General features: G+C 35.8%; 1 protein-coding gene across 2 annotated transcripts; it reads right to left on the bottom strand.

Moving 5' to 3' along the window:
* Positions 1–259: 259 nt before the first annotated feature.
* LOC128011163 (mitogen-activated protein kinase kinase kinase 13) lies at positions 260–10,056 on the bottom strand. 2 transcript variants are annotated; one of them, XM_052593303.1, is made up of 11 exons: positions 9,372–10,056; positions 7,220–7,406; positions 6,946–7,137; positions 6,000–6,158; positions 5,553–5,711; positions 5,154–5,262; positions 4,068–4,177; positions 3,871–3,987; positions 2,740–2,883; positions 1,600–1,822; positions 260–793 (listed from the first exon to the last, which is right to left on the bottom strand). In XM_052593303.1, the coding sequence occupies exons 1-11, from the start codon at positions 9,985–9,987 to the stop codon at positions 275–277; spliced, it is 2,535 nt and encodes an 844-aa protein (XP_052449263.1). In that variant the 5' UTR covers positions 9,988–10,056; the 3' UTR covers positions 260–274. The 2 variants fall into 2 exon arrangements, with proteins under 2 accessions (XP_052449263.1, XP_052449264.1); XM_052593304.1 differs by having other exon boundaries at positions 7,220–7,403.
* Positions 10,057–11,907: the final 1,851 nt, after the last annotated feature.

Below are 11,907 nucleotides of genomic sequence, written 5' to 3'. Positions count from 1 at the left end.
CGGCCACTTGTTCTTTTTGTCTTGGTCTGAATGGAAATGCAGATCCATTCTTCACCACTAGGTGCGCTCACAAACAGCTTTTATAATGAAATGGAAATAAAATCGACCAATCACCGCAGAATAGCGTCACACGAAAAAGGGGTTTGAAAAAATGTATCAGTCGTTGAGCAAGTAGGGTAAAAATAAATGCATATTATAAGACAATGAAAGTGTTTTTGGACCTTGCATGCATGTCAACCTGTTGTTGGTGACTCCCAAAACCAATATAAAAGCCTTACATTAGCATCAGTTTAAAGCAAGTGTGAATCAGGCTCACGTTTCTCAGGGGTCTGAGTGAGTGCAGCAGGCCGCTGGATCTCTGCTCCGACTGCTCTCCTGATGCTTCTCCTCCGGCCGTGGGCTCCATCGGTCTCTTGACGGCGGGCGGTGTTTCTTCACCCGTGCTCAGCAGGGAGTAATGCGGGAGCTCGGGGTGGCTGGGAGCGGCCGGCGTCTCCTGACAGCGCAGGCAGCCGGGGAAGGGATGCTCCTGGCAGCAGGCACCGGAGCCCGAGGACGGAGGGACGGAGGACCTGCGGTGGCGTGAGTCAGCGTCCACGGCGGTGGAGATGAGGTCAGGGCTGGAGCCGGACAGCCTCCGCTGCAGATGGTCGGTCTGCGGGCTGCGGAGGGCGGCGGCCGGGCCGAAGTAGCGCAGGTTGTTAGCGCAGGTGGCTACAGCGATTACACGGTTCTGCACTGGTAACAGCGGACCCTCGAGCGGAGCGGGGGGATGGGGATGGTAGCTTTGATCCTGCAGGGTTCGCACAACATTTTTCCCAATAAATTAATATTATATTGACTTTCGAGACAATATTCCAAATACCTAAACATCGAGACTCAATGTTTATCTTACAATAAGATTTAAATTTATCATAGCGAACGTTAACTAAAATAGATGACTCTTAATGCTAATCCTTTTTGTGTGAATAAGTCCAAGCTGAAACATGGCTAGATGTTCCTCCAATCAGAGAACAGGTGTGACTCTGGAGCACAAAACCAGTCATAAGGGACTAAAAAGAAAAAAAAAAAAAAATAAGAATAAAAAGAGAATAAATCAGCTTTCATTGATGTATGGTTTGTTATGAAAGAACAATGTTTGGCCGAGAAACAACTATTTGAAATTCTGGAATCTGAGGGTGCAAAAAAATCTTAATATTGAGAAAATCATTTTTAAAGTTGTCCAAATGAAGGCATATTACTAATCAAAAATAAAGTTTTGATATATTTACAGTAGGAAATTTACAAAATATCTTCATGGAAAATGATCTTTATTTAATATCCTAATGATTTTTGGCATAAAAGAAAAATCTATGTTTTTTTGGCTTTTGCTACAAATATACCCCAGAGACTTCAGACTGGTTTTGTGCTCCAGGGTCACAATCCCTCGCCAAAATTCAGGACCTGATTAAACATTGTCACACAGAGATCTGTGAAATACATTTCCATGACTTTTCCAAAACCATCTTGGTTTATTTATATTTTCAAAACTTTTCCAGGCCTGGAAATCGCCGTTTTAAGATTGCATGACTTTTCCAGGTTTTCCCTGATGGTACGAACCCTGTCCTGTAGGGGCTGCTGTTCCTCGGACGGGGCAGAGTTGGTTTTGAGGGCTCCTAGGAACTCGTTGTGACTGCCTTTGCTGTTGGCCCTCCGGTGGCGGGGTTTACTGCGGTAACGGGTTTTTCCAGGCGGGGTGGACACTTTTGGGCTTCCTGACAACGGGGACGGAGCCGGAAGAGGCTCGACGCTGGGAATGCCATCGGAGCGCAGCAGATCCGGCCTGCAGGAGATCACATGAACGGGGTTAAAGACCTCATGAAGAATTCATCACAGATACCATTTCATTCGGCACAGTATCGCTGACTTTAATTACAAATTATCCATCCGTGATTCCATATTCATGGAAAATAATCACACATTGACAAAAAGTTACAGATCAAGACACGGTATACTATTTAAAACAATAAAAACACAATAATAGTAAAGTAAATGAAGTTTGTAGAATATTACGTTCATCACGTTGTTCAGTAAAACCCTTTTTCTGGAGAAATGATAAACCATTCCCAGACTTTCTTTGTCAGTCAAATCCTTCTGACGTAAATATTTACTTGAAGTCCCCCTTAGATTTTAAGCTAATATGGCAGTCATTTATCAACACCTTTGCATTTATTTTTAAAATATTTTAAAAATATTTTTATTATTCTAAATAATTATTAGTATATGTATTACTTAAGCTTATTTTTTTAATTTTCATTTTAAAATAATTATTTATTTTTCAATAAATCTTTTTCATATTTATATTTATTCTTATTTTTGTTTTGAATTAATTGACACTTTTTGCTTTTCATTTTAAAATTATTTTAATATTATATTTTAATAGATGTTAAAATTGTATTTTAAATTATATTATATTTTAATAGCTGTTTATACTTTATATTTGTTATTTTAATAACTTAGTTTACTTATTTAAATGAAATGTTTATTTTTAATAGACTTCAGTTAATTGATTTCAGTTCATTTGTTTTAATTGTAATAAATGTTTAATTCATTGCCAGCCTTTCATCAAAAAAACAACCCCCCTGCAGTTCCCTCACAAACCCCCAGGGGGGCGCAAACCTCGTTTTATGATCTCTTGGTTAAACTATTAAATCTATGATGATACAGACACAACAACAGGAGCACACGTGGATCTCTCACCTCTTTGGCTGCTGTGTCCCGGGCTTATGATTCATGCTGCTCTTTTTCTTAATGAGCTTCTCAACGGCATTGGGCCGCACAATGGGCCGAACCAGGTGACGTTTGTACGTACCGGGATACTTCTTCTCCACAGCCTGCTCCCTCCTGGAATAAAACACGGGAAACACTCAGATCCAGTAAAAGCATGAGTGAGATTGGACTGAATGATCGTTGTGTGCTCATTCAGTGAGAATGTGGGTCACGCAAACGGCACGAGCCGGGTGCAGCTTTAAGCAGATTAGATTTAATTAAGAGTTTCAGAGACACGTCTGCGTTCAGGCACAGACGGGGTCAGAGTTCAGACTCATTACATCCTTTCATGAGTCATTTCATGCCAATAAACAGACAAATGAGAGCGAGAGAGAGACACACAGCACAATCAGCATCAGAAAAGCTATTTCTGCAGTATAAAGTATGATTACTGTGCACAGTATGCATCAAATACCCAGCTGACCTCTTACATTTCCAGTGTTAGGAAGGAACTGAAAGTACTCTATTTTAAAATCTCTTGACTCATTATTGGATTAAACTACCAATAGTAATTCACGCAAAATTAGATACAATGCAAACTGAACGACCATACTTATGAGATTATATCAGCTCGTTTATTGATCCCCGTTCCCTGACTTGCATGAACGTGTTAAGACTAAGATATATAAACTTATTATTAAAATAATAAAAATGCATTAGTTTGATTCATTTCAGTTTGTTTTGAATCAGTTTGAAATTTTGAATGAATTCAGATCATCACATTTGAATATGGCACTTTTCATGCTCAAGTCAAATATCTGTAGGTAAATATTTAATATACTGTATTTGATTTCAAACGTTTCGCACAAACTTGACTACCATGATCAGTTGGTTCGATATTGAAAGCTTGCTTCTGTCACAGAATAAAAAAAAAAGAAAGTATTTGTGACATCTCTCAATTCTGTTCTCACCCTGAGAGATTTTAAGTAAATACTTCAATCATTTAAAAACACACTTGCATGTTCACGGTTCTCTGATGTCCACATAACAAGGCCGTTAAACAAATAATAGTTTTTGTGATTTATTTTAAGTTACTGAATGAATTAGCTTGGAAGGACTCACTTGAGCAGCTCTTTCTCTCGCACCTCCAGCTGTAGCATGATAGCGCTGAGCTCCATGTACAGGTTATTAGCTCGCTCCAGTTTCCTCTCGTAATGCTCTCGGATATCCAGAGCGTGTCTGAAACACACACAACACAGTCAGCTCCAGCTCCAGCTCCAGCTCTCTCCGTCCCGCTCTGTGTTCTGCTGTTTCATCACCTGAGCTCGTCTCTTCTGCGGCGGATCAGCTCCTCGTCCAGTCGGTGGATGCAGGTGCCTTCGCTTTTGATCTTCTCGAAATGCTTCTTCACTTCCTCTCTCCACTCCGCCTGACACAGACAAGATTGTCAAGGTGAATTCAAATATTAACACTTTAGTTTGGGGACCAATTAGCATGAATAGTAGCGTTGTGGCAGTTTATTAGGACTTATAAAGCACATATTATTGCCTTATTCTGCATGAGCATATTTTAGACCCCTAATCCTAAACTTAATAACTACCTTACTAACAGCAAATTAGGTCAAAGTTGTAGTTAATAGTACAAATTGGTCCTCGAACTAAAGTGTGACCATCAAAATGTTTTTGGTAATTGAAAAAAAAGCATAAATATATAAATAAATAAATATATATATATATATATATATATATATATATATATATATATATATTATTAGAAATGTCGACTTTACTAGCTGATATAAAATTCTAACTACAACTGAAATAAAAATGTATTTACTTTTTAAACATTTACATGTCGACTTAAAAAAAATAATTACAGATAAAACGGTAATGTAAATTCAAGTTAAATATAAATATTAAAATATAAATATAAAGTAAAAACTATTAAAAATGACAGATACAACAAAAAAAGGCATTTTAATTCATTACTAAAATAATTATAAATAGTATTTAAATAATCCTAAAACAACACTAGTCCCACATTAAAATCAATGGATGGAAATCAATAATCAAACAATTCTGAGTATACTTTCAACAATTAACATCCCATAATGGTTTAATTAACTCTTTCAGATGAATCAAGCAACTTAACTTTTTGACAGATTCATCACAGGACTGAGTTATTTGTTCCTGAATCACACTACAGTTTTCATGCTGCATGTTCGTTAAATGCAATCTGCAATTTGATTTTAGCGATGTTGTTCTTATTTATACAACTATTATAGAAATGAGAAACCACTGGATAAGTGGTTGCATTTCTTTCTGTAGTGATGCCGCAAGACCACACAGTGACTCTTTCTAGTTGAAATTCAGCAGAAGTCAGAGTAGAAGTCAACATTTGCTCACCTGAGATTTGAAGTAGGTCTCCTGTGGTGTCCCGAGTACATCGGCCGAGGCGATATCCAGATGGAGGAGGATCTGCCTGAAGGACGGCCGGTTTCTGGGTTTTCCCTGCCTGAAGGTACAAATCAACACCATCTCAATCGACCAATCAATCCAAAACCCTGTTTTAGAGAAGTCTTGCAAATCCTGGATTCTGATTGGCCAATCACAGCATTCCGAGGTCAAAATCTACCTAGCAACTAGGAAAAACATCCAAGCAAAGGCACTGAATGGCCTTAAAACCTTCGAGGTTTTAAAACTATTTTACATTTCAAGTGTTTTCAACAATTTTAAACTTTTGGCCATACAGTACTTTCTCAACTCAAACATAGGTAATTGGATGTAGATGGCGTTGAGTCTCACCAGGTCTGTTTCATGAGGATCTTGAAGCCGTCGGGACAGGTGGACGGCACGGGCAGGTGAAGGCTGTTACTGCCCACACCCCAAATAATAGCAGACGAGTCCACGTCTTTATAGGGGATCTCACCGGTCAGCAGCTCCCACAACACCACCCCAAACGACCTTTCAAACACACAACAATTAGTATTCAGTGCTTACACTACTGCTCAAACACTTGAGCTCAATAAAGGGTTTAAATGCTTTTGAAAGTAGTCTCTTCTGCACACCGAGAGTGCATTTATTTGATAAAAAATATTGTGGAAACAATGAAATATTATTACAATTTACTATGTGAAGACATTTTTTTGCTTGATTACTCCAGTATTCAGTGTCACATGATACACATGCTGATTTGTCGCTCAATAAATATTTCTGATTTTTACCAATGTCACTGTATTAGTCCACACTCACCAGATGTCTACTTTCTCGGACACCGGCTCATTCCGGATCACTTCTGGAGCCATCCAGGCCACCGTACCCGCAAATGACATCTTCGTACTCTTGTCACTGAGCTCTTTAGAAGTCCCAAAGTCTGAGATCTTCACGTTGTCATTTTGAGTGACTAGCACACTGCAAAAGAAAGCACACACATTCAGGAAAGCAGAATGCAATGGTATTACTCATTTACAGTATTTCCATATAAACTATACTGTATTTGATTTGAGTGATTTTAGGTGAATTTGAGCATTTTATGCATCTGATAAAGTATGCATTATTTTTTCTAATAAAATAAAATAAAATACAAATATTAGGTAAAAAAAACAAAAATTAACTCTAATATTGTATTAAAAACCTGGATACAATTGTTATGTTGTGAGACGAATTTACCCCTTTATTATTTTGTATATTAAATATTAGTGCTGTAAGAAAGGTAAATAATATTACATTTTAAATAATAAAATGAATAAAAATCTGTTGAAGGCAGGATTTTATATCCTTTAATCTATGTAACTTCTGAAATATTATATTATCTGAACTACTACATTTCTTATGAACTATTAGATTTAATCTTTGTATCTGAACTATTAATTATGTGAATCGCAAGCTGGCATCATGTGTTTTATGTGTTTGGATGTTATTGAATGTTTTTTTTTTATTGTGCAGTGATGTTAAATCTATTTGAATAAAGGAAAATAAATAAATAAATAATAAATATATATATATATTTTTTTTAATTATAAAAATGTAAATATCAAATATTAAAAATATTAAAGTATTATAAAATATTATATTTAAATATAATATAATATTAAATATTAAAATTGACAAAAGCACATAACTAAATTACAAAAAATATAAAGATGAAAGATGAATATTATATGTATAACAGTAAATCCCCAAACCCCACAGGTCTTACTTTGGTGACTTGAGGTCTCTGTGGATGATCTTGTGGAGGTGCAGGTAGTTCATGCCGCTGGCGATCCCTGAGGCCCAGTCCACCAGCAGCCGTGGTGTGACCTTACGACCGGCCCTGAGAACCTCATACAGCTGCCCTTGAGCACAGTACTCCATGATGATGCAGTAACACGGGGCCTGTGTACAAACACCTCTGAAACACAGACGGCACGCTTTAGTGTCAAACTCAAAACTGCATACTGACTGCCACTAGCTGCTCATTCATTGGCACCTACTTGAAGCTGATGATGTTGGGGTGCTTCAGCTTGCGCAGGTGTTTGATATCAGTCTCCTTCTGCTCTCTGACTTTCTTGATGGCGACCTCTTCGGAGCGAAACTTCCCGAGGAACACGGCGCCCTGAGCTCCGCTGCCCAGCCACTGCAGCTCAGAGATCTCCTCAAACGGCACCTCCCACATGTCTACTGACCAATCAGAACACACCCTCAACATACCGTACAATCAAGACCACAGCACTACTTAGAGGGAGAGCTCACCCAAAGGATTTTATTTTGATTGTCTTAATTTTAAAACCAGTTTGTTTCTTTAATTTGACATTTTTATGATTTATTTAGGTATTAACTCCAGTTTGGGAAACCCTGACTTAGAGTAATGTTTAATGCACTTCATGTTGCATATAACAAACATGCATTTTCTTTCTCTTCACATTTTGGCACAATATGGTACCAAATAATCCCAAATCAAATGTATTCGAAAAGTAGTCAAAAGTAAATACATTACCTGACAATATGTAATTTTATAGATTGCATTACATAAATCATGCATAATTACGCATACTTACATAACTTAAAAGTATGATTGCTGCAGAAATAATATATATATTTTTTAGAACTGATAGGATACAGATTATTTGCATGTCTATGTGCATGATAACCATTATACACTGACATAATTGGTAGATTTAATATTACAAAACCAATTTTCGAAAATGGTCAAATGCTTAAATAACGGAAAAAAACAAAAGCGGTTACACTTTTCTGTAGCACTTTATTTCTACAGTGCCCTTGTTACACATTTTCGTTTTACTAAGTAAAAACAGTTAATTTAATTATTAATAAAATGTTACTATTACTTAAATGTATAATTACTAGAGATATACATTTTTTATAACAAAATACCAATATAGACTATTTGCATGTTTATGTGTCCGATAACACGATATGCAAAACTGATATTCATTTGTTTTACTTCTGTTTTTGAGACAATGACAACAACACCCTGGTAGATTTGATATTACAAAACCGATATCCGATTACGGAAAATGCTTAAATATTGAGTTTTTTTTTTCTGTAACACTTTATTTTACAGTTAAGAATATAATTAGAATAGAGAGTGTTAGAGTTAGACCGTCAAATAAAGATGAAAGAGATCGCTTCCATTGTAAGTCGCTTTGGATAAAAGAGCCTGCTAAATGACTACATTTTTAATTATTTAAATGTTACTTTTACTCAATTTATTTAAATGTATAATACAGATACATCTTTTAATAACCGATACAGATTATTTTAATGTTTATATGCCCGATAACCGATATGCAGTACCAGTGTTTATTTACTTCTGTTTTTAACACAATGATAACAGCATATCGGTAGATTTGAAATTACAAAAATCATATCCCATTAGGAAAAAATGCTTAAATATTGGTTTCAGTAACTATTTTACAGTTCCTTTGTACTAACGTTTTTATTAAAGTAAAGTGTAATTAATGCATAATCATTATTACTTAAATGCTATTATTACTTAAAATACTTTAATGCGTAATACATAGAGATCAATTTCTTTATAACCAATGCAGATCATTTACGTTTATGTGCCCAATAACCAATATGCAGAATAAAAAATATTTTTAGCTCCGTTTTTAACACAATAATAAAATATAGGCAGATTTGAAATTACAAAACTCATAACCGTTTATGGAAAAATGCTTAAATATTGGGGGAGAACAAAAATTTTCAGTAACACTTTATTTTACAGTCCCATTGTTATAAATTTTTTCTAAAGTAAACAGTGTAAATTATGCATAATTAATATTATTTAAATGCTAAATTCTTATATTCTAAATTCTATAAATTTCTTTATAACCGATATTGATTATTTGCATGTTTATTTGCCCGATAACCGATATGTGGAATCAATATTTTTTGAGCTCTGTTTTTTAAACAATGATAAATTCACCATCACTTTAACATCAATATTACAAAACCAATATCCAATTATGCAAAAATGTAAAAAAAAAAAAAAAAAAAAATGGGGAAAATGATCTCCAATAATTACAGAGATATTTGTATCTTAAAATAAAATAACCACTTTTTTTTTGTTTTTGTAATGTGTAATCTGTAATTTACTGAAGTTTAATACTCGTCACTAACCTTGCTGCTGAAGTTTGTACTCGGTTGAGTATGTTTTCCCAATAATATTCCACACGGGTTTCAAACATCCGAACAGCCCCTCCAGAAATCCGCTGCTGCCTGTCCCAGCTCTATGAAAGTGCAGTTTGATGTCATCTTGCGGATGGTTGTGCGTGTCGTCTCCGCTGTGGTCCATCGGACACCTGCCCTCATCGTTCTTCTCCTCCCCACCACTTCCGCAGCCTCCGTGACCACAGGATCCCGGCGTCTCGGCCTCCTCGTGCTCCTGTAGCTGCAGAACGCTGTTTTCGAAGTGTCCCTGCTCCCGCGTCGAGTCCTCGCTGAGGGCGGTGCATGGAGGGCTGGTGCCACCGGGCTCATCATCCCTGCAGGGAGGCTGAAGCTGCTGCAGTGGCATGGGAAGGGTGGTGGGCGGAGCTAGGTCTGAGATGATCTGTGGTGGAGGCGGCGCCGGAGGAAGCAGCGCTTGAGGAGAAATGTTACTGTTGGTTTTTTTGATGGAGTCGCCGCCGACTGTGAGCTTCAGCTCCTCCTTCAGCTTCCCCACCAGCAGGCTGGGACAGGACGTCCAGGACAGCACCTCCGGGGAGCTTCCCATGGTGCCGTGCGTGTGCATGGGCAGACACCCTCCTCACCCGATGGGAAATGAGTGGCCAGGCTTTCCAGATGAATTCTGTCTGGGTTTATGACACACCTGCAGGAGAAAGAGAGATGTGCATGTTTTTTTTCTGGAAACAAAAACTCAAACATGAAGCAAGATGCTGAAGAAAAATACAAGAAATGACAAAGATGGTTGATTTAAAGAAAATTATGTTTGCAAAGTTATTTAAATAAAAAAAAAGTAAAAAATAAAATGAAATAAAAAAGAGGCAACTTAATTAGTTTCAACTTTTGAATGCATCCTTTTTAGTTATTACTGTATTATGTAATTTTATAATAATTAAATGTTTTATACTTAATTTTATGATAATATAATTCAATATAATTTATATTGTACAATACAATATAATAATTCAATATAACTTTTTAATGTATAATTTAGCAATTATTTAATAATTTATAATATAATATTTTATGTTTTTATATTTATAATGATATATTTATAATGAAATAGGAAAGTGGAAATTTATTTTGAATGTTTTGAACTCTGATCTACATTTTTGGTAATTTTTGTGTATTAATGAATAATGCAATTTTAATAATAATATATATTTTATATGTAATTGTATTATTACATAAATGTATATAATATGATATTTATATATGAAATATTTAAAATATTATTAAACTGTAAAACATTACAATTGATTCCATTGTTACAAGTTATAAACTTGTTTTTATACATTTAACCAGCACGCACATGAAAATATACAAATGTTCTGTAACACTACCAATGTCTTTAATGTCACTTTTGATACATTTATAGCATCCTTGCTAAATAGAAGTACTAATATCTTTAAAAAATATAAATATAACAAAAAAAATTGTTTTATACATTCTGGATTTTAAACATTTGTCGCAATATATTCTGGGATTACAATTACTATTAAACGTTCATGTGATGCTGTCTGAGACTTTTGAAACAGGCTTAACATTATGAGCTTAACTACTGTATGTTGCCTCAAAGTGGCGCCTACATAGGCAGCTCACTAGGTTTCAGAACAGAGTGTTAAAATTATCCCTGTGTAATAAATTTGAGAAATACAAACACTCATTTTAAACAGCAACTACAGCTCTGACTGCTAAATAAAGACTGAAACGGTTGATCACTTTAATTTCCAATCTCATTCCGCACACAGCAGGAGAGCGATTGGAGGCATTTGCATTAATGATGATTATCTCTTTAGAAGGAGAGAGCGAGAGAGAGAGAGAGAGATTCTGGGAAGCCATTGTTGTGATCCAGTCTCTGTTGATCGACTGCGTTAGTGCTGCTTTGAGATTAAAGCAGAACGAGTATTAAAAGCTCTGAGAGCCAAACATCTGGCTCACATCGCTCATGCTCTCTCTCTCTCTCTCTCACACACACACACACACACACACACGTCACTGAGGACAAACCTCCCATAATCTGCTGCTGTAGTTACGCAAGACCGACTCTCCCAAAACAGCAGTAATTTTGCCTGCATTAGTGTCTGAACCACAGGTTGGCAAACTTTATGTGAATTAATCAAAAAATAAATACAGACCAGCAGTCTGAAGTTTATATTTTTTTCATTTTCATACAAAGGAAGATAATTATATAGATAACAATAAATATAATGATATTAGCACCATGGAACGATATCGTCTGTTAATTTTAAGTGTGCTTGTCTGCTGCTTTTAGTTTTCTAGCTTGTTATAGCATGATGGATTCTGATTGGGTGTCAATGTTTGTATCATTTACCAGCTGGAAAAATTGTTCTAAAAGTGATTCCAACGATATTGTTTCTCTGTGCCTTTAGTGTTATACACGTGTATATATATACACATATATATATATACACACATACATACACACATATATATATATATATATACACACACATACATATATATA

Source organism: Carassius gibelio, chromosome B23 (genome assembly GCF_023724105.1).
Source record: "Carassius gibelio isolate Cgi1373 ecotype wild population from Czech Republic chromosome B23, carGib1.2-hapl.c, whole genome shotgun sequence".
In the NCBI taxonomy this organism is placed as follows: Eukaryota; Metazoa; Chordata; class Actinopteri; order Cypriniformes; family Cyprinidae; genus Carassius; species Carassius gibelio.
Note: the sequence above shows the minus strand (reverse complement) of the source record. Positions and strands in the feature narration are given on the sequence as shown.